Source organism: Sardina pilchardus, chromosome 11 (assembly GCF_963854185.1).
Source record: "Sardina pilchardus chromosome 11, fSarPil1.1, whole genome shotgun sequence".
Lineage (NCBI taxonomy): Eukaryota > Metazoa > Chordata > Actinopteri > Clupeiformes > Clupeidae > Sardina > Sardina pilchardus.
Window position 1 is genome coordinate 21,556,500 of NC_085004.1, and position 23,996 is coordinate 21,580,495.

General features: G+C 42.3%; 1 protein-coding gene across 3 annotated transcripts; it reads left to right on the plus strand.

Annotated features, from left to right (window-relative positions):
- The first annotated feature begins 162 nt into the window (after positions 1-162).
- Positions 163-23,574, plus strand: gramd2aa (GRAM domain containing 2Aa). 3 transcript variants are annotated; one of them, XM_062548992.1, is made up of 12 exons: positions 163-534; positions 6,738-6,851; positions 11,741-11,798; positions 13,725-13,797; positions 14,590-14,693; positions 16,042-16,140; positions 17,665-17,736; positions 17,831-17,938; positions 19,131-19,308; positions 20,524-20,617; positions 21,329-21,436; positions 21,756-23,574. In XM_062548992.1, the coding sequence occupies exons 1-12, from the start codon at positions 428-430 to the stop codon at positions 21,757-21,759; spliced, it is 1,119 nt and encodes a 372-aa protein (XP_062404976.1). In that variant the 5' UTR covers positions 163-427; the 3' UTR covers positions 21,760-23,574. The 3 variants fall into 3 exon arrangements, with proteins under 3 accessions (XP_062404976.1, XP_062404977.1, XP_062404979.1); XM_062548993.1 differs by having other exon boundaries at positions 164-534; positions 17,831-17,893; XM_062548995.1 differs by lacking the exon at positions 163-534 and adding an exon at positions 1,436-1,668.
- The last annotated feature ends 422 nt before the right edge of the window (positions 23,575-23,996 follow it).

Consider the following 23,996-nt stretch of genomic DNA (forward strand, 5'->3'; position numbering starts at 1 on the left):
ATTTGAGCAGTGTGGCATGGTGCCCGCTCATCCAACACACAGAGACTGGCAAAAGCTGAGTTCCACTTTAACTCTTTACAGGAGTATTTTGTGTCGGGGACAGCAACGGGGGCAGCTCTTGTGACTTCCCACTCTTAAAGCTATGGTGTTATGATTTTAGCGAAGGCTAGAGGTTGAGGGATTGACTGAGCCCATCCGATGCTTCATTCATGCAACTTGATGCAGCGGCAGCGAGAGATTATGCGAGGATGATTTTGTTGAGTGTAAATGTGAAATCTGATTATCTCCGTGCTGGGAGGGGCAGGGAGATGTGCTGAGGCAATGGCTTTTTCACCAGGAGGGATCCGGCGAGGGGAGCTCACAGTGACATGAGAGAACAAGGCTGATCTTGCTCTGCGACGGTGCTGCAGCTGAGAGTCGAGGTTTCATGGGATGCACTATATACGCGGCCAGCCCTGAGGCACCCCCGGAGGGTCCTGACCCAGCCAAACGCCCCAATGATCCCAGCACCAGGAGACCACACACGCGACAGAGGTGAGGCCACTTTCCTCCGCTGCCTGTCCAGCACTGCACTGTACAAGGCAGTACAGTAGAGCAAAGGGCGCAAAACTTCTGGGTGAGCTCCATGAAGGATTTTTCATGTGGTGTAGTTGTAGTAGTCTGGTCACAGACCATATTGCAGCCCGATGCTTGATACAGGAGTGATGCTAGATAAAGTAGGCAAAGTTACTGTGTACAATTATAAAGTTCTCTGTTAAGTTTTACACATTGTTATGGTTAAGGAGATCCTATATGCCACTTCTGAAGATGCTGTTTTTAACTAGTATTGAGTTTCAGAGGTTTAACTCTTGCTTCTGGTTATTGGGTAAGCTACTGTACCTGTCCACTGTAAACAGGCAATAACTTACAGTGCTGAGGATCAACACCTCCACTTTAGAGAACATTTCAAAATGTCATAAACACCTTTACTATGAGATGTGTCAGGGCACACTGACTGCATTAATGGCTTGAACAAGTTGGAACACTTTGTAGCCACCTGCAATTTCAGTCCAACCAAATGAGCCAGGTTATCTATGCATTCTAGCCCCCATCCCCAAAGAGCCCTTACAGACCCTGAAGAAAAAATAATCATGCCACATATCAATAAAAAAAATGACTGACTGAGAAATATGTCATTTTTGTCTTTAGGCAAAACATGTGGCAAAATTCAGCTTTTCATCTTCTGTCAGAACAATCCTGTGTTCTAAGTTCTTAGTGGCTGCAAGTGCTTGGTGTAGCTTAATTGGTCTCTCTAAATTTCCCAAATGCATACTGTCCTAAGAGATAAGCTAATGAAATGGCTACCATGGCTAAATTGCTACCTAAATCCAGTTAAGCTAACGTGAGGTGGAACAAACTATGCTCAGCCCACTTCAACGTCTGTGTGGTTAGCGCAACAGGTTCTCAAGGGCAGCTCGCAGTTTGTGTGGGACACCTGAACTCGCAACGTTGTAGCGAATAGTGTCATGTTGTCGTAATCTTTTTTACTGTCACAATGTTAAATATTTGAAACGCAAATACAGTCAGGTTTTGCCATTTACAGCGTAAGATGGAGATGTTTCCCCGTTACACGACCTTGCGTCCACGGAGGACGTGAGTTCTGGATTATAGAAAAAGCTTTCTGAAAAGGTAGGCTATTTTTGGTGGGACGTCTAAACTAAACTTATTTAGAGACCATTTGAAGTGATTAAAAGTGCATTGCGCCTGTGAACATGTTGTGTCATAAAATTATATTTTCGTACTTTATTTGTGTCGGACCAATGCAATGCACACGACTCGGTTGTTTACCCTTTCGGTTAACTTTTTCCCCCTTTGTTTAAAATAACGTGTTAGCTGTATCTTTCGCATACTATGATTTATCAAGTAGCCGAGATTGGTTTATGACAAATAAAGGCGATTCATAAGAAGCAAAGTAGAATAAGTTACCAAATCAAAGCGTTGTCCCCTCCACTTATATTTTCGTAAGGTTCTATCAAATCGCTATTATGTTGGTAGCTTATTTCTCATGTTCCGTATTTGTTGAAGTTCAAGTGGACATAATTTATGCATGGCTATAATGTTTACAATGATAGCCCAACTACTTCCACACAAAGCTGCTGGAGTTAGCTTGTATGAAATGCACTCCTCCCCCTGTATAGGTGTAGGCTAAGTGTAATGTCTGTCATTGAGTTTTTCAGGAAATTCACATTGCCCAGCCACGAACCTCTTCAATAGAATATTTAAGGAAGGAGTGGTTCAAAATCCGTTGTTTACATATAAACTATGAGGCATACACCAACATCAAACCAATAGGAAGGATTGTAGTTTAAACAGGAAGAATGTCAATATAACACATTCTCAAATAAATCTTGATTAGGGCTGCTGTAATGGTTTGCAGTGTGTTGTCTTTTGCGTGTGGCAGGAATTAGCACATTATTGCATTTTCATTGCAATACCCTCTCATTTGAGAGTGAATTGTTTTGCTTTCTTTTGGTTTGCTTGTAGTGGGCCTATATGTGTTATTGAAGGCCCCTATGCCACACACCACAATGGGCATCATTACCCCAGTTAGTAAATCCAGGTTGCATATATTATGTTTTGATATGTCTGAAGGTCACAGAGCTGAATGCCTCATTTCTACCCTCAGTATATTGTCTATAAATTAACTTACACATATTCTTTAGATTTAGACAGAATTATAATATTAGGCTACATGCAAAAAATCAACATTAACGTTTTAGTTTTCTTGGATTTAAAATCGTTACAATGGACCATATTTTTCTCCAAGAATGCTGTCTGCTCTGATACTGTGCTGTGGTGAGTCCACAATAAGCAGCCTCTTTCAGTCACGCTAGTGTGGCTAGTGTTGGGCTAAACTGGGCTCGTTCATGGCTGCAGGTGGTGGGGACTCTATAGTCTACATTCATTTCACGTGACAGTTTTTTTTTTGTCCTGTGACAGGAGCCTGGGGTGCCACGCTTGCTTGCAGATGTTCTCTGTGAAAGGGCCCATTAGTTTTCCTGCATTGCAGCTGTTGCTGGAGAGTGTAGTGTTGCTCAAAACAGGCTTAGTGGGGGTGAGATATCCCTGGGGTTTGCTTGGCAATTACACCTGGCACCTATCCATTTGCTCACTGAGAGTAATCAGAACATATGACATCAGCTTTCACTCTCCCTCCAAGGCAGTCTCAGGTGGAAAGGCCTTGATGCTAACTTATCCACATCTCAGGGCCATCATAGGCCTACTTTAGATATGAATATAATTGTGTGATAAATGGCAGTACGGTGTTCATTGGGATCTCATGAAGGCTGTGTCAGCATTACTGTTTTATCGTGATTCGTATCTAGATAAATGAGGAGTGGTTACATTTTTTTACATCTAAAAAGTCTTGTGATTTGTAAATCACAAATGTGATATGAATCTGAGTTATTACAACCGGAATTGTTTATAGTCTATAGATAATAAATACTATACGAATAAATATGTTAGCTAAGCATATCCAAGAAGTAGTTAATCAAAGAGGGAGTCCTGGAATTGCTGCTGCATGAATTCTCCATTGCACAGTTCCATTTAGATGCAGTGAATCACTGAAGCCATTTCGATTCATCTGGTCAGAGAAGAGGAGAACAGAGAGTGCTTTGTTGCATTTCCATGGGCCTTTCTTTGGATAACACTTTGTTGAGAGAGCTGGGTTGGACTGGGAGCCCTCATTAGTGAGTCCCTATTTCTATTTACAGAAGAAAAGCAGGGATTCTTTATCACTCACACACGCACGCACACACACACACGCACACACACACGCACACACACACAAAGAGATAGAGAGACTCTCACACACGCATGCATACAGATAATACATCCCCATTCTACTTTTTTAAACGTAATAACATTGGAGATTCTGTCATGAGCAGTTGGTAGAACAGATAGCTCAGCAAAGCCATGGTGAGCAATTTGAAACAATACAAACCATTTAAATATTCAACAGCCATCTTTGGCAATATAGTCAAAGTAATTTATCCCTTTAACATGTTGTATTTTTGTTATTTATTGTTGTTTATTACATTACATTTCTTTGTGTTGTTTTAGTCTAAAAGATTCAGGGTCCAGCCTCATATCTTGTCACATCATAAACCTGTACTATACTGTATCTACAGTGTTTGTGTAGTGTCATTGACTATAAACCAAATAGACTGAATAATTCATCACCATTTTCCTCTTACAGTACATACAGTTTGTCACAGTACTTACCACTACTTTGTTGATATACAAACGTACAAACAATCATAATAGACTCACTATTTACAAATGAGATGACTCGATAACTACTGAAGGCCTCATATTTTGAACTGCTATACTGACGTTTCACATCAGTAAATAGGGCAGTGCTCCTTTAACAGACATCCCTGAATGTGCAAGGCTTAATTTGATTAGGCTAATTGGATTTATGGCAGTCCTGTGACGGCCAGGCCTGGTAAATAGGCACTAAAAGGGACGGGGAGGAGGAGGGGACCAGTGTGGCTAAAGAGGAAGATGAGGATGATTAACCTTCATGATAGGACACTTTAGTCCCTGTGGCTATGAGCAAGGCCAGCGAGACAAGTCAACAAATATTTATATTTGGTCTAAGCTCAACATGCCCCTTCGTAACCTCCTGCCGCGCTGGCTGACCGACAGATAGCATATCTACTCTGCTCTAATATTAGTCTTCGTTTTGACAGCGGAAAGCTAGTGGGTTCTCCATGTACCCTGTTTGATGCAGTTCTAATACTTATTTTTATATAACATACTAAACATAAATGGATCACATTTCTAATTTCATACGTAATAATCACTTACATAACAATATAGATAGCGGGTTCTTTGGATTCAAAAACCTGTAGGAAAATGTGTACAGTAATCTGGTATTAAATTCTGATCTGGCTACCAGTCAGATTAAGTCCATTGAAATAGCCGCCATTTTGAAGGTAATTGAGGTACAGAATCAAAGGTTAATACAATCCCGGCATTTCTCTTTATCCACTTTATTGCAGATTGCTACGCTTCTATGCGATCTCTTATCGTATGATGTGCTATTAGTATGAATCCTTTACAATTCCTCACATACCTGGATAGTTTCCATACCAACCATGCCATACCGTGTGACTGAAAGTCATCATTGAGAAAGCTCTGTGGAATTTACTCATTGTTGGATTTCACTTGAGTGTGAAAGGTCTGTGAGGCACCAGCACATGGTTATGAGACTTCGCTGTGTGTGCTCTTTGAGGGAACAAAAGACCAGAAAACTCTTAAAGAAACTGTCTGATGTCATGTTAGTGTGTGTGGGAGAAAGTGTCACAAAGGTGGTAGCTTGCATTCTTTTAGTGTTGCTTTAAGGGTTCACCATATTAATATGCTCATATCTGTACATACTGTAGGCTATGTTTTCACCCACTGAGCAAGTCTGTCTGCCTGCGCTCTTAATTGCCATTTGTATTCATTCTGAAACTGAAACGGTGGTTTTCCTAAAAGTAAAGAGCCTATTTTTTTGACATTTTATATTTGCACAGATGCTCATTATTTTACCAACGACCTTATTCAATTATATTCTTTGGTCTCTTACTGTATGTCACTGTTCTCAGAGGAGAACTTCTCCAGATGAAGTGTAGCAGCACTTCCTCTAATGCCCGACAGGCGTGGTACATAATTCTCTTTAATGTGTGAAGCTCGATGGTCTATGCTAAAATAAGCTGTTATGGAGTACTGGTGAACCCCCATTGGGTCTCTGCATCTAACCTTTCTCCTTCCTTGCTTGCTGCCTTGGCCCAGCTTGCCCTGTGAGTGATTGAGCAGGAATTGCTCATAAGGCAGTGGATCAACAGTGACCTTTAAGGATGGGAAGAGACTTGTCAGTGCCCATCGAGCTGGCAAAGGCTGAGTCATAATGACTCCTCCCAATTAGAGATAATGAGGGGGTGAGAGTTGTGTGTGTGGGAGGGTGGGGGTGGGGGTGGGGGTGGTGGTGCAGGCACACGGTGGAGGCAGAGAGCTCTAGCTGTGCTCAAGGCTATTATACTCCACATTTTTAATTGCACACACAGGTAGCCTGGGCTGACGGGCTCCCATGGGAACATACCTGGAAACCTGCGTGCGTGTGTGTGTGTTTATATTTGCGCCTGTGCATATTCATTAGTTGTCCTTATGTGTGGCTGTGACGCCCTTGGATATTTGCTCATTTGTATGAGAGGGAGGGAGGGTGAGAAGGAGGGTGTGAGTCTGAATTTCTTTACCACTGTGCATGCTTGTGAAAGGTCATTTACATGGTTCCTGTATGTGAGGTGTGCCATGTGACTTGTGTAATCCTTGGCATTTGTGCATTGGTCTTTGCATTTCAGAAAATCTGTGGTTGTGGAAGGCTATTTACATGGTCATTTACCATGTGAAACAAACCATGTGACAAGCCTAATCCTTGTACCCATGTGTGTGTGTGTGAGGATTTATAAAATGTGTGTGTGTGCGTGCATGCATGCTGCTGTCTGAGGTTGTGCGTGAGTGCATGCGTGCGTGCGTGCGTATGTGTGTCTAAGGTTTTAGAAAGGTGTGTGTGTGTGTGTGTGTGTGTGTGTGCGTGCTTGTGCTTGTGCTTGTGTCTGAGGTTGTGTATGTGTGTGTGATGTTCACCTTCACTTTGGTCTGGGCCTGCTCTCATTGTCCGAGCGGTGCCGTGTTTGTTTTGCGTGCAGGCCGAGGAGCATGACTGAGCAGCAGGAACAGAGCGAGGACGTTGGCCTCCTCACGCCTCCGGACCTGCCCGAGCCCCCGAAGGAAGAGGACACCCAAAACCCCCCGCAGTTCAGGCAAGTCAAAACATAAACTGTCTGCTTCCCGCGCACGTAACACGGGGCTTACCCAGACGTCGCGATTGTGCTTCGAGTACAAACGCTCACCCGGTCAGGTGCGCCATGATGCATTCAGACTGTGACATCTGTACCACAGCACGCCCCTAATACAAATATCACCTCTTTTTGTCCCAACGTCTCGCATCATAAGTTGGTGAAAATGCTCAGGGGAGCTGCTGAACATGTGAACAGAGTCCACTATTGTTCCTCCCACAAGCTTTTGTTGTGGTCTGCTGGCAATCTTATATACTTCACTTGTTGATTCTTCTGACTCATGTCTTCTTTGAGCCAGCAAAGCTGTTCAATATTCCAGCTCTATAAACATCAATCTAATGATAGTATAACTGAATAGGGTATTGATTGTGTAATTGTATTCGATGGCTGTATTAATTTCAGGTATACTATTTAAGCTCGTGTGGTTATGATGTAATGCTATAACACCTTAATACAAATGCAGTGAATACAAGAAACACCACCAACTTGACAAAGATACAGTTATGTAGCCAGTTTCCTACACTGGGGTTTAGCCAACTTCTAGCAGAAAAACAACCCACGTCATGCTGTTTTTTTGACAGCTGATAAACAAAAAAGACACTTCCGGCTGCTTTTTTGGAACAAAACTGATGGCAGATTTTTTTTAAAAAAACTGAAAAAGTGGTATGCACAACTTCTGTCAGAAAAAGAAGCCAAGTGGGGATTTTCATTGAAGTGATCCTTTAGTGAAGGACTATAATGAATCAATGGGAGACCAGCAGTTTTAGATGTACAATTTTAGATATTGTTAGCTGGCAACTGCACTAGATCCTTAACTCAATGCCATTGCTTTATCAGATAAGCGTTGTTATGCTCATGATTAAGTTTTGTTGTGCTTAACATGAATTAGACCCATTCCATTTAGACCATTGGAAGCTAACTTTAAACTAACTACAATCTAACTTCAATTTTACCCCAATAACTGCTTGGTCCTGCTGCTTTTCCCAAGAGAGGCTGAAAATGACTGACAATAAGCAAGAAACAAGAAGCCTATATGTGTGATGTAGTGAATACTCTTACTCTGTGGAACTGGCTGTGTCATTTCACTCATTATATCACAGATGCAATGGAGAGATACAGAAAGAACTTACAAAAACCCCTTCATCTTTGAACTGTATGCTGGCATTAGTTTATTTAAGCTATGCTGTATGCACTATGTCTCTGTTTGCTCTGCCATGATGTATGGACCCCTCTGCACTTTGCACTAAACCAGGATAGCACTGTTGGGTAAATTCACAGATCTGCTCCGTCAGCTCTTTTTCACTGGAGCCCCATTATTCATGCATGGCATATGCACAGAGGAAGCCAGCAGGTTATTCAAATGGTAAAGGGACGTGGAGAGCAGACAGAGCCATAAGCTGACCCCTCTCTGTGCCTGACAGGTTACGTTATGATGTGGCGTGGCTCTTACGTAACCGGGCTCTGAACCGGGGGAGTAATCTGCAGGAATCTGTTCCCTCTGCAGGATTTGGCAGGGCTCGCTGTTGTCTCCTTGCTCACTGAATTGCAGAGCAATCCGAACTCATTTCCCTCGTGCTTTAAAGCAGGACTTGACCAGAGCTAATGCTGGGTTAATGCAGTGTTTTTTTGCGGTTCACAGGCTGCTGTATGGATATTGCCTTGACATGGTTGTTTATTCTAGAACGGAATGGTAGAGCCTGTGACATCAAACACTCTTATGCTTGAATGCAATCTGAGCTATTCACAGTCAGTTCGTATCGGTAGCGCTCTTCCCGGGCCAATAAGGCTATTATGACTGTGGAGCATTATCATAAATCATATGTTTCCATGTCAATATGCTTTAGCTCTTAATTAGATTCCCTTAGATTCGCTTTGCCCAAAGATCTCATCACATCTTTATGCATATGCTACCAGAGGGATGCAGCCTTGCTGCCTAGCAATGCCCAGTGGCAAAACAACACTAGCCATGGCTGCAGGACATGACATTGAAAGTATGTGACTGCAATAGTAATAGGGTCCTCATGGAAATCTGCCAATGGTAATTACCTTGCTTTAAATCTTGAGGAATAAATGAAGGTTAAGGATTTTAACCACACCAGACAGGATGCTCTTTAAAGAAAATCACCAACTGGTGGTCTGTTATTACCTATTCTGGAATGTGTTAGGACTTTTGTGAAAATCTAAATATTAATGCTACAGAGCGATGTCCTTTTGGAAACCTGCTGGTTTTCAATAACCTGGCAAGCGTCTCCCATAGGGATTACAGCCAGCGTGTGAAGACTATTTATAGAAGAATCCAGTGGGTTGTGCACACCACTGCCAGAAGATTACTCCAGAGTTGTTTGCTGTAAACATGGGTTGTCAAATAAATGTTTACAAGAAAGCTCACATGCAGGTTTAAAGGACAAACCTGAGAGAAAGTGTGCTTGTGATGGGGCTACATAATGAAATACATTATGCTGTTTCTTATCATATCTGTAGTTAGGCTAATACTGAAGAGCGGTTCATTTTAGCCTACATTCAGTTTTAAGACACCAAATTGTGGGTCTGGAAAATGTGTCCAAATATACAGCAGAATCTTCGAGGAATACATAGACACACATTGAGCAATTGATCATTATTCGCCTATCTGCATATTTTAATTTTATTCTGTAAAAAATGTAGTCATCAAGTCATCAATATTCTTTGTATGTTGCCTTCATCTGTGTGACAAGCAGGTGTAACAGATCAAATTACAAACAGAAGTGAAAGCCGTGGCCCCTTAGGGAAATGCCTAGAGTGAACTTGACGACTCACAGAACACCTGATGACCACACATACACACACACACACACACACACACACACACACACACACACACATAAGCTTTCCTTATGAGGACAAATCCCTGAATCCCAGAGCTCAGAGCTGTGTCATAGAGACAATTGGCCTGTACACACCCTATCCCAGCCTTTCTCCCACTTGTTTCTTGCTCTCTGTTTCTGTCTTTCCCCCCTGTCTGTTTCTCTCCTTTCCTGCAGTGATGGGGCTGCTCAGCATGCATAGCCATCTCTCCTGTGCACCGCAGGAAGTTGAGCAAAACCCTTTGACCTAGTTCCAGTGCGTGACAAACATAAACACAGCCAGCATCTTTCATATTTGTGGTGCTGGATATGCATCTCACTGTTTTTGACCAATACTTAGGAAGAAGTTTTAACAAATACAGTAATTAAGAATAGATATGGGGCTGAAATAAAACAAATGAAATGATAAAAAAAAATGTTTGTTACACTGAGCAAACAATGCCTGAGAATTTAGGTTTTATTTCTCAATGTTCCATACCCCCCGCGACAGAACAGAACGGCTGCACATTGTGGGATACTGCCCTGGAGCACCAAAGGATCACAAGCATATGCACAAATATCCACAGCCTAGCCTAGCCTTTTCTTTCTCTCTCTTGCTCACTCTCTCTCTCTTTTTTGCTCTGTTCTTGTCTCTCTTCTGGTCTATCCTCCCTACAGATTAGATGCTTTTACCTTTCTTTTACAGTAGAGGATTCTTTGTACTGGATGTGCTGTGCTTTATTCCGTTTAGAATTTTTGTTCTCTCCCATTCAGAGAAATATCTGTAAAACCTAGAAGAAAACTTCTCTCCAAGGATTGGTTTACTTTCAAATTCGTTCTCAAGAATAAGTTCAGTTTAGTCTTTATAGTATAGTGAAGCTCTTTCTAGGCCAAACATCTCTCTGTGCTGTTTTCTGCACATGCACACAGGCAGGTGTGGAAACTTGAACATGCTATGACAGAGTCTTAAAAAAAAGTGTTCTCTGTGTCCTTCCTTTTTTTGGTTTAGATCTTACGCAACATATTTGCCACCAGCTGAACAGATGTTCGTAATAACTGTTGCTTAGTTGTCAGATAAAAGCATTTGATGAAATAATGTTTTTGCAGGAGATGTAATTTCATTTGAAATTGAGATAACAACAGCTTTTTTCTCTTCATACCATCATCTATAATATGTTCCAATAACTGTGCAAAGATATAGACCCTTTCAACTGCATAAACAAATGTGTGTTCAAGGGATATCCAGTGGCTCAGAAAACAACACTGAGCTAATGGTAACTTTGAAGCCAAAAATAAAATAAAAAGTATTAAGTATCTGTGTTGGTTTTGAACATTTCAACTGGAAACCTCCTATGAACAGATTGAAAAGGTCTATACTGTAGATGAGATAACATAAGATTAACTTCATTGTCCCCTATGAGGGAAATTGGTCTTGGGTGAAAAAAGTACCATCGCTGCAACTACATACCATACCAATAAACGTCAAACGTGCGTGTAAGACTGAGCAGACAATACATGAAGACATACACAATAACAGATAGAAAAGATCTAATGCTTGCAACACATGGATTAAATCCCTTTTAGCACTGTGTGTATCAGGTGGCATCGTGCGTGTGGTCTTGCTGTGGTACCTGGCTCAGTGCACACAGCTTTGCGCCAAAGCAGCATGGACGCCATCGAAGCTAACGGCCCCGTGCCATACGACTCCGTTACTAATGGCAAGAGCTGAATTTCTCAGGGAGTGATCTCACTCGCTGTAACTGCCTGCCTGTGCGCTCCTGGCTGTAGCCGACTGTGCTGTGTCATGTGGGTTCACTTAATACGTCCCCATTTTGTCCAGTTGAGTGTAATGACAGCGTGTGTTACCCTGTGGCCTACAACTGTAGCCTACAACTGTAACCTTCAACTGATCAAGGTCACCACAGAACAGCTGTGTTGTTATACGCTAATAAAGTGACTGTGGAAGTATGTGGGGCAAACGGTGTTTGGATTGTCATATCAATGTTCTACTCCCTTGGCTTGATGTTACAGAGTGCAGCTTATCGATGACCTATCATATGAGGATGTGAAGAAATGCTACCGCGGCTCGGTAAGTTACATTTTTATATCTGTGAGTTTTGTTATGTAGATGTCTATTGTTTATGTTGAAGCACCATAGAATTTCTTGAATGTCATGGAATTTACATGAAGTGTATGCTAGACATGGAAAGTCAGAGAATTTGATCATATTTGGGGCAAAGTCATAGGATATCTAGCCTGGGTGTTCCCATCCTGCCTTGCGTGGTGATTTCATTCACGCTGCTAAGGCAGTCTGGAAACTAACACCCAAATTTTCGCCTGATGTTGGTGACCAATCACAGAACAGGGGAGAAAGCAAGACCATGATGGGCTATGCACAGACGCATTTGATAGACATCCGTAGTGCCCAATGAACGGATTTGGGCATTTTTTCAAATACGAGAACATGAACGTCTGGTTGCCAGACCACGTCTCATTTGAGATGTGGTAGGCGCTAGCCAGGCTATAGGATATCAGGAATTTTGATGTAGTAGTTTCAAATTTACTTGCCAAAATGAATTGATATAAATATATTTCCATGCAGAATTGCTGTATATCTTGAGTTGAGTGTTTGCGGTTAGCCCAACTTCGTTAATTCAATACCCATTTATTCATCTCCTGCTCTGATGCAAAGTCAGAGATTCTTAAGCACTACGCTACTGCTCCGAAATCTTTGGACATTAAAATGTACCATTCATTATATAGTACTGTAGGTCATGGAAGATCATAAGAGTGGGACTATTAAAAACCGTTATCGTGTTGTGCAGGACCTTTATTCATATATTTCCACAGGCCACAGACAGCCGTAATAGCCTCATAGTGCAAACATAGGATAAGAGATTTATGCTTGTTGATCAAGGAAAGCAGTGAAGGGTCAAGGCCAGATTCTTTGGAACCGTCATTAAAAAAGACGTTGGTGCCTCAGACCTTGACACGTGATAAAGTCAAGGAAGCAGCGGTGGCAACCTGGAAACATGATTACCTGTCATAAATGTGCAATGCCATAACCGTAATTGCTGTGCCGCACGCCAGCCAGACCTGTGTTGTTGTGCAACCATTGGGGTAAAACATTAAGAGACCATTCGACTCATTGAATCAGTCCATCCGGATTATGATCATTATCTAAATGCTCCATTATATCCCTGAGCTGAGTGGATGTTTACCGAGGCTCCCAGACTATTCCGGAAAGTTGCACGCATAGTCCAGAGTACAAATGGGGCATGAAGTGTGGCAAGGCAGCGTCGTTTTTTCCATCCCCGCCACAAGTCGTTGTGGTTTCCGCTGTGGATCAAGAAGGTGTTAGAGCTGCTGTCTCGGCTCCGCTCCACTCGGTCGCATTGCAGTGAGATAGGAACGTTCACTCTGCTCCGGCGCAGGCTGATGATAAACTACCCAGCGAGAGGCAGACACAGGTGTTAGCTCGCTGCTCGCGAGGAGCCGGAAGACGGTTGTGTGTGCGATTGCGTGTGTGTGTGTGTGCGCACTCAGGAGGAGAGGAGAGGAGGGGAGGGCGTGAGCTGGCCCCTATCGAGAGCGGAGAGGAGAGATGAGGAGAGTCGCTAGAGTATCAGACTGAGTTGTACACACACGCACACACACAGAGAGAAAGGCACACACGCGCACTACACTCACACCCGGAAAGGAAGTGAAGGACTGCTCGTGGTGCTGCCTTTCCGCTGCTGCCTCCTCTCCAAACAAGTGCTCGTGAGAGGGTCCTCGCGTGTGCTTGTGCGCCTGTTATGAGTGTGTGTGTGTGAGTGTGTGGGGGAGTTTACATGTGAGAGCGCATGTGAGAGCGCCAGCTTGTGTGTGTGTGTGTGTGTGTATGTGTGCCTGTATGTGAGTGTGTTTGTGTGTCAGCATGTTGAGCCTGGTGCAGGGCTCTCGTCCTCTGAGGCAGCGAAGCCCCACTGCCTCTGCGGCAGACCTCATGACTTTGCCCTGTCCCTCCGCACAGACCGTCAGCAAGTACAACTCCCAGTACCACAAGCTCTTCCAGACCGTCCCCAAGGAGGAGATCCTTATGAAAGGTAAGACTGCCAAACCATGTTTTGCTATGCTTATTTATAGACTTCCTGTTTTTTTTGTGTTTTTTTTTCAATGTAAGTGCGTTGCTCATATTCATTACTCTCTGTCCCATGGCTGATTTGTCACGGAGAGAACAAGATCACTTGATCGGCACTGTTGATTCAGAACTTCTGTATATATCTGTTAGCACAGTGAAGTTCCTATGTTTTGTGTCAAATTCAACCATCCAAACAGGAACTGTTAAATATAGCAAAATAGTTTAAAAAAAAAAAATATTTCTACTGTATTGTATCACAACAATATTGTGAGGTAGGGTAATGGGCAAGTTCATTTGTTTGGGATATTCAGTTTTTATGGATTTGATATTGTAAATGCAGTACACATTTTATAGCAACTACCTGTAAATGACTGTCAATGACACTGGTGAACAGGATGTTTACAGTCTGACTCATCCTTTTACTGTGTGTGTGTGTGTGTGTGTGTGTGTGTGTGTGTGTGTGTGTGTGTGTGTGTGTGTGTGTGTGTGTGTGTGTGTGTGTGTGTGTGTGTGTGTGTGTGTGTGTGTGTGTGTGTGTTTGTCCGTCCGTCCGTGTGTCCGTGCCCGTCCGTCCATCCTTGTGTGTGTGTTTTTGTGTGTGTGTGTGTGTGTGTGTGTCCGTCCGTCCGTGTGTCCGTGCCCGTCCGTCCATCCTTGTGTGTGTGTTTTTGTGTGTGTGTGTGTGTGTGTGTCCGTCCCTTCGTCCGTATGTGTGTGTGTGTGTGTGTGTATGTGTGTATGTGTGTGTGTTCCCCAGTGTACTCTTGTGCTCTGCTACGAGACATCCTTCTTCAGGGCCGCCTTTACATTTCCAGAAACTGGCTGTGTTTCTACGCCAACCTCTTTGGCAAGGACATTAAGGTGAGAATCAGGTAGTCAGCAGGAGATAGTAGCTTGGCTAGACCTTCAAGGCCCTGTGTGTGCGAGGAGCACATCTTTACAAGGCCCCATAAAAGGCAGGACTCTGTTAGGTGCATGCAGCATTAGTTGCAGGCCGAGTCAATCAAAGTCAACCATTCACCTTTATCCTCACACACACGCTGGTGGTATGCCTGTGGAATTTCTGTCTATCTTAAAAGCCTTAAGTGTGGAATGGAATGATGTCCATGGGCTTTCTAGATGTGATAACGTCTCACTAGAGAGCTGCGAAATGACCATCACTATTGAAACCAAGGCAACCGTACACTTAAGACCTGTCCACACTGGCAATGATAACTAACCTCCACGATAACGGTAAAAGCTTAAGTATCGCTTTCGCTAATAAAAAAAACATAATGTCCACACTCCATATAACTCATAACAATGGCATGAAGTCAATCAGAATCCACTGAATTGTTGAATTGTAAAACTGAGTGTACCACTCAGTCTGAATGAACATGAAGTATATGCCTTAGACTCCGTATTGGTCAGTGTAGACTTTCATATCATTACAGTCTCAGTAGTCTTTATTGTCATTGGTAGCATTGTGGACAGGCCTTCATTCTTGGTTTTTACTGTGTAACTAAACTCGTTTACATTTCTGGTTTGTACTTACAGTTTGATAATTTATCTGGTGAATGTACAAAGAGTAATGTGTTCATATGTTATAGCAGTCAGTTAAAGGAATATTATGCTTAAAATGCATGATATATTATTAATGTATCATGGGCTTTTGGATAAGGTTGAAACTAATGATTGTTTTCTTAGTTCAGTTGATTCTGTTAATCTGTTGATTATTTTCTTGAGTAATCAGTTAGTTGTCTAAGTGTTTCTCATGTACCTTTTATTGTCCAAGCCAAATAAATGTAGTTTATGGTAATGGAGTAGTAAGCAAATCTAAAGATATTTACATTTAAGAAGCTGCAATCAGAAAATGTAGAAGTATTTTTCTTAAATGGCACAAACCAATTAGCTGATTGCTAAACTAGGTGGCAATTGATTCAATAGTTGACAACTAATCGATTAATCAATTAGTTGCATCCCTGCTTTTGAAGCTCATTATAATGCATGCAATATTTATATACTTAATATTGTTATTCTATGTAAGAATAGATTGTAGAAACATATGCATGTACAAACACTGTCTATTTAATGCCAAAATATCTTCTTGGCCATGACAGTGTCTGATTAGGGACATCCACCATGGTCGGCCAGTGAACTTAATTACATGCCAGTCGTGACCATATGCCAGTCATGATGACTGATGGCCTCCTTTCATGTCTGCTCACAGGTGGCCATCCCAGTGGTGTCTGTGCGACTGGTGAAGAAACACAAAACAGCAGGCCTGGTCCCCAACGGACTGGCCATTACCACAGACACCAGTCAGAAGGTGAGAGGCTCATTCATGGTGCTCTGTGTGTGTGTGTGTGTCTGTGTGTGTGTGTGTGTGTGTGTGTGTGTGTGTGTGTGTGTGTGTGTGTGTGTGTGTGTGTGTGTGTGTGTGTGTGTGTGTGTGTGTGTGTGTGTGTGTGTGTGTGCGGGCGTGGAGTAGGGGAGAGATGAAAAGATGACAGCAAAATGATTATTAACTACCAAACTGCCCTTTTGCTGTTGTCACATTTTGACCTCTAAGCTTGTCAGACAGGTTGTCTTGTTGAAGCTTACACATGCATCTTGGGAACTTTTAAAATCAGGGAGGTGGATCGGTCTTGTTATTTTAAAAGTGCAAGTTGCTGTTTTTAACCCTGTACCTTTCTTCAAATGTTGAACGTAAAAAGCCTGGTGGTGGGTGGGTGGGTGGCTCTGGCAAGAGGCGTTTTGAAAGAGGAAGCTATTTGAAAGGAGCAGTAATGTGATGAGGAGATAGGGGTGAGGCTAAAGCCATTTTGGAAACAAAGACCTGTCAACAAGCCCAGGTGTCTGGAAAAAAGAGCAGGCTAATGGAAATCGCCTGCTCAGTAGTTTGGTTATGCTGAAGGGGTTTCAAGGTGACTTGCAGGATTCTATTTTAGGCCTGTTTTTCCCCTCACTGCCATGTAGAAAAGATTATTGTTCGTGCCAGCAATATACATTCCACCTTCCCTAAGGACGGCAGAGAACATTACAGGTGTTCGCGCCATGCTTTTGTATTCTCAGCCTCCTCTCTTTGTCATCATGATTTATTCTAGATGGTGCCTTTGTTTGCTGCTTCAAAGGAACAGCCTTATCTCGCGTTGGTGTTCCATTTTCAGCTGCAGTGTAGGAGGTTTGGTTGCATCTGTCACACTGAAGCTTTTTTTCACCTGGTTTTTCGGGTAACCAGCACTGCCACAGACTTTACCTCAGCAAAAACCATTGGGCCTCCAGTTGCTGTAAACAGGAACTGACCCTTCAACAACTCGCTAGATGACTAAATTATGTCTATATATAAAACAGTCATACCATGATGATTTGTGTGATGTCAGTTGTGTGCGTTGTCTGCATAATGACTGCTAAAGATGCTTTGTCACACTTAGAGGCAGAAGCTCAGGAGATGGTGAATGAAAATGATTTCCAAATGGAAATATGTTCCCATGGTGTTTTTTTAAGCCTTTAAGCTGTAAGCTCTTTCCACTGGCTAGCTTTATACGCTCATCTCTCTTATGGGGAAATGTAACTCTTTTCCTGGTAATGGGATTATGCGATAGTATTGCTGTTCCATTGGTATCACTGACTTTCATTGTGTTTTAAAAAAGTATAGCTTTCTTGTTATATGTTTTGGGTTTGTGTGTTTGTTTGCACAAACTAGTGATTTACATGGTGGCTGTTTTTTGCATGTGATACGTTACTGTTTGTCGTTTTTGTGCACGTAGGGGGTGTGTATGTGGTATCAGAGGTGATATTATCCGGTGATGTTATCTAATGGATGATGTGTGTCTCTCTTTATCTCTTTCAGTATGTGTTTGTGTCACTACTGTCCAGGGATAGTGTGTATGATGTATTGAGGCGGATTTGCACTCATCTCCAGGTACCATTAAATGAAATATGTCATCTATCTATCTGCTAGTTATGTAACTATATATAGATATGCAATTTAATCAAACCTCTCAAATCTCAATTAGGTCAATGGCAAGAAAAGTCTCAGTCTCAAGCAGTTTATGGAGGAACCCAACTCCTTATCTCTGGTGAGCCTTGGACTCCTTGCTTGTGTTCCTGTGGCTTCACTATCTGTGAGAACAACACGTTTGAATTTTTTTCTTTTTTTTTCTTACTAACTATGTTCATTAGTTTATCAATTGTACAGTTGACAGTACTAAGTAAGAGTAAAATACTGTATATTGTAAGATGCAATGTATTAGTAAAGAGGCTCTTTGTTTGGTTAGTTTAAGTGCAAAGTGCAAAACATAATTTACACAAGATCTATATGCCACAATAAGCTAACTGATCATAGACATATTCAGAAGCATCTAAACAAGTGATATTTCACAACCCAACTAAACAGCACTGACTAACTCTCACACTACCACTGCTCGGTAACTGAATTTCGCACAGGAAGTTTACCAAGATGTAGATACAGACGTTCACAGCTAGATGAAGTGATAAGAAGAGAGTTGGTAAATGGCAGCGAAATAGTGACCCTTACTTATCACTTAACACCAAACTTATGTAATGTGATTTACCATTAGTCAATGTAAGCATCAAAGGTTACAACATCAACATTTCCAGTTGTAACTGTAACACCCACACATTCCAAATGATAAGCAGTAGCCACATAGTCACACATAGTTGACATTCATTCATACATGATCATGTTGTCAATCTGACTGTTTTTAGTCTGACCTTACCCCACAAAGTTGCAAGATAGCTTATATGCAGGGAAACTGCTGAAGCTGTATCTGTTTTGATATCTCAACTAAATCCCAAACTGACTTATTGCCAAGTTGCCTAAAGCAGACGAAAGACGAAAGCAGAATACTGATTCTGTTTCTCCCAGAGAGGCATCAGATGTCTCCTGGACTCTGACCTCAGTGCTGCCATCTAGTGTCTCAACCAGTGTAGTATTTGATGGAAGACATTTTCCTTTTGCATTTACTCATAAGTGAGGCACATTATTATGCATACATTATACTGATTATCATTCAGTGCATTTAAGGGAATTATTATGTTTTAGTCATTACTTGCTCAATGTTATTAGTTGTATACCGAACTTATTATCTTGGTGTTGTTATGGCTACAGAACCACATAGAAAGGCAGATTTTTTGTTACTAAATGAGTTTCATGTGTATGTATTGAATAGTGGCTTGCTTTGTCTCCACATATGTGCTCATGTCTCTCCCCCCTCTTCCCCACTACCCCCCCCCCACACACACACACACACACACACTCACACACACCCTCCATCTCCTTGTCCATCCAACCAGGACGAGTTCCCGGTCCCGGATGAGTTCCCCGTGGCGGACGAGTTCCCCCCAGTGCTGAAATGGAGGCGGAAGCCGTCTGTGGCCTCGGTGTCCTCTTCGCTCCCAGACCTGCTGGGCAACTCGGCCAGCAGCCTCAGCGCAGTGGACACGCCCTTCCAGACAGATGAGCCACTGGAGGGTGAGGATGGACACACACACGCAGACACACACACACACACACACACACACACACACTCACAAGCAGACATATAATTACACTGACACACATACACACACAAACACAAATAAATGCATGCATGATGCACACATACACACGCACGTGCAGTCGCTTACACTCACACAACAATACCCAAACACACCTGTGGCTCCTCTCCAGGGGAGGTGTGGGCACAAAACATAAACACACTCACCACATCACACAGTCCAAGCTTTACCTGAAGAATAGGTATCCATCTAGCTTTAGATTAAATGTAGTCATTGATGCTGTTTTGGTGAAGAGGACTTAGCTCATGACGATCAAATCTATTGTAATCGACTTGTGTTTGGCATTAATTCTCTCTAATGCTAACACATATGATTGCGATTGTTCACTCGCGTGAGCCGTTTAGCAGCTATAATCAACTTCACTTATCTTTGCTTTGCTGGTAGATGATTTTGGTTTTTCAAATCAAGTATTGGTCATTTCCGCCCCAATCTAGCCAAATGTGAGCTAGAGATGAATATGGAGCTCTTTTGCTTGTTTGTGCAGCTTAGTCTGCATGCTGTCCTGATTGTCAGCGCCAGTAAATCCACAGCACGTGTGGGGGGAGGAACAAGCGCGGCTCTGTTTGATTCGATCCGTCCCCGTTACGCAATGGCAGATTAGGCCGAAATAGAGATTTTTTTTCATGATAGAGCTGGAATTAAATAGGCCTGTTGCATCTGCGACTGAATGCTATCAACTCTGTGCATGTGCCTGTGTGTATTTGCATGTTTGTGCGTGCGGGTGTGTGTGTCCTACTAAATGTCTGCCATTGTTAATGGCTTTTTTAGGACTATTTGTTCTCGTGCAAACAGGCCTTATGCTGAAAGGGGGTAGACCACATATTATCTCTTGAATGTGTCCGTTTTGGCCTGTATTTGTTTTGTCTTTGCATGCATGTGGTTGTGTAAGCGAGCTTGGGGCAGAGTCTAGTTCAAGTAAAAAGGGAAAAAAAGTGCACCTGCTTAGCCAACAAAAAAGGTTATATCAGTTCCCACGCCAGCAAAAAACGTACTAAAGGTCAGGACCTATTTTTTTTTTTACCAGGAGAGGGAAAAGCTTCTGTCTGATTAGGGAATTAGGACTGAAAAGTGTACGGCTAGTGCTATCCCAGTGTGACCGGGATCCATGTGCTTTGTATTTCTTCTCCAGAGAGCGGCCTGGAGACAGACAAGATCCTGCTCACAGAACCGGTTCCGGAACTGGGCCAGATGGAGTACCAGCTGCTGAAGTTTTTCATCCTACTGTGAGTTGGGTCAAACTCAGGCACAGGGGAGCAGTAAATCTGCTGACTGGTGCTCTCTCTCTCTCTCTCTCTCTCTCTCTCTCTCTTTCTCTCTCTTTCTATCTCTGTGTTAATCTCATTTTTGCAGTCGTGGTTCCTCCCCTGCAGCCTTTAGAATCTGGCCTTTTAATATTAATGTGCTGAACGGTGTGATATTAATGTTTGAACGTTTAATACATTTATCATGGGTTTTAAAAAATCCACCCCTTGCCCTGCTCTGTGTTCTTTGTGCGAAAGCAGGTATATTATACCTCTGGGATATTACATGGATGATGGATGATTTTGTTTCAGTCCTGTTCTCTGTCTCTGCTCTTAAGGGAATATACCATATACGAGTATTTAATTATCACTGAGAGCGGATGTTTCCCTTTAAGGATATGGTGGTAGAGTTACTAGGCAGATTTTGTAACAGGGCTCTATCAGACCCCAATGTTGCCATCTAGTGTTTAGGCTGATGCAGTGCATTGTTCTGCATTCTTAATGTATTCTAATTATACAGACAACATTTCCCCCAAAAAACGACTGTACTAACGTTACCCTCCTCCTTTCCTTCCCCTTCTGTCTCCTTCTCTCTCCCTCTCTTTCTCTTGGTCTATTTATCTCCCATTCTCTCTCCCTCTCTCTCTCTCTGTCTATTTGTCTCCATTTCTCTCTCTGACTTGTTTTCTGCAGGATCATTCTTCTCATCCTGTCCTCCTGTTACCTGGCCTTCCGTGTGTGTAGCCTTGAGCAGCAACTGTCGTTCCTCAACCACAACCCAGCCCTCACCCTAAGGGAAAGGTACTGATCCGACTGCAGCTGTCGCTAAATATTACACGTGCATCATGGGAGATTCAATTTACTGTGGTTCACATGGAAGATGCAGTATGTAATGGGAGAGTATCAAATGAAATATAGGGCTACTTTCACATTGTTCTGTAAGGGGAAAAAAGAATCTGCAGTGTTACCGTAGCTTATCCTCCGATTGCATCACTGAGCACTCAGACATCATAGCTCTCTTCTCTCCTTTGTTCTGCTACTGTACCATCATACCCACATCGTATCCCCTGACATTTAATGTTCACATTTTTTCATACTGTGTCAACATCTGTTTTTGCAGATAACTCGGGGCTTGAGTTTGCCACTGGAAGGAAGAGCCTACCTGCACAGGCCCCTTGCTGTCTTTGATCCTGTCAAGACTATGCAAAACAGGCCCTTTTATTTATTGAAGGTTTCCTGCAGTTCAGAGTGGAATTATACTCCATCACTGTAGTTTGATCATTGTTTCACAGAACAAGCTGGGAGAAAAAAAAACTGAAAAAGAGGCCCTTAGGTAAATCATTCTTCTGTTATCTTTCATTTTATCCTTACACTGGTAAGCTGGATTGGATCGAACAGCAGTCTGTGCTGTTCCCAAAGATGCTCCATGATGATAATAATGCCAATGGAACACTAAAGGGGTCTGATCGATCTCACAAGCACCTCTGGCTGCCTTTTAACATATACTGTATGTAATCCTTCCATTTCAAATCCTCTGGAGATTCCGAGCAATAACAACGTCAAAAAGATACACATATCTAGAAGCCAGCAATCATGACCTCTGTCAGACTAATCTTGAACGGAGACTGCTGATAATCCCTGTAGTCACAGACAGTGTGAAGACTGGGCAACGGAACACTGGTCAACTTATAGGACACTGGAACTGCATAGGATGGTCAATCAGAGAAAACGGATGTTAGTCTTCACAGTAGTGAAAATACTTCATGTTTAACTGCAAGGCTGATGTAACATGTAGTTATTACCACTACCAAGTCAGGATGAGCTACCTGTATGGATATCATAGCTGAGTTCATTTATCACATAGACATTTCATAGAGCCATAGCTGAGGTACAGCACTGGACTAATCAGGGTTAAGAATAGGATGGAATAGAATATAATGATGCTAAGAATATGTATTTTGTTTTTATTTTTTTTAGATGTAATCTAGAAGTGAGCTGCACATAATCTTCGTGTTGCCCAGCTCTGTGAGTTTGCACAGACAGGCTAGTTATTAGACCGAGGGATAAGGAGGTGTTAGCCCTCTTCTTTTGTTCCTGACATGCCAAGTTTAGAACTCCTGCCTGTCCTTATAATTTATTTAAATTATACTCACCCACACACCGTAGGTTTCAGCTGCCAAATTAGAACCTCAATGTTGGCATAGCCTGGACCCATAAACAGATTTCAGCTTTTTTTCTTTGTTTTTATGAGGCTTGTTAAATTGTATATGTTGTTCCTATATTGTATATGCAATGCAAAGATGTCACAGTAAAATCTACTGTATATTTCAAATGAACTATTGACAACATAGGAAAGGACCTGTTTTTTACAGAGTGCTTGGACTGTTGTTAAAACAGAGTTTACGATCCTGTTCAGAGTCTTGGAAGGTGTATGTGTGTTTGCACTGAAGTGAATGTACACTGATCAGTTTGAAACAAGAATAATGCAAATCAAAGCAATTATCAAGTGCTGGAAACACTTTCAGAAATGTCACTGAAGTTGAACATTTGAAGTTGGAAGATACATTTGAACATTTCAGAATTGTTTGCCTCATATTGATGTCCCTGGTTGTTCTTGTATCCCCTCCACTGTCTTTTTCCTTTGCACACACAACCCACATCAAGAGCCTTGTATGAACCTTGTCTCATGTCAAGTATTAAATAAGCAGTTTGTAGGCTGTGGTTTTCCTTTCCGATTTGCTGTCACACACTTGTAACATTTCAACTAGTTGTACTAGTTCGTTCAACTACTCATTAAATGTTCAGTTACTGACACAATCTAATAAAAAGCCATTTGATCCAGACACGTCTGGATATACAGTGTCAGTAATATAGTGATAATTTTTCAGTGCTGATATGAAGAGTCATACACATCAAATAAAGTTTTACCATCAACTCCAGTGCTGTCCAAGTCTGTTGACACTAACTAGTGCTAACACTTTCCACAGAATCCATAGTAGGCTGAATATATATATATAGAGTGAGCAGCCTCCATGTCTGTGTGTGTGTGCATGTGGGTTTGCATGCATCTGTGCTCATGTACAGTATGTGGGGGAGCGCTTTGTCTTTGTCTTTACTTTGCCGGTGTGTATTGATAGAGAGTCTCCAGAGACGATGTGAGAGCGACAGCGCAGTGCATCCACACGTGAAGGCTGAGAGCCCTGGGGCTACGATCCCCTAAATGGGTTCCATATGCACAGCGATCCGCTTATCAGCCATTTATGGCACTTCTGCTGTACCACTGTGCCGCATACCACACTTTACAAGCACATGTACACACACACACACACACACACACACACAGAGAGAGAGAGAGAGAGAG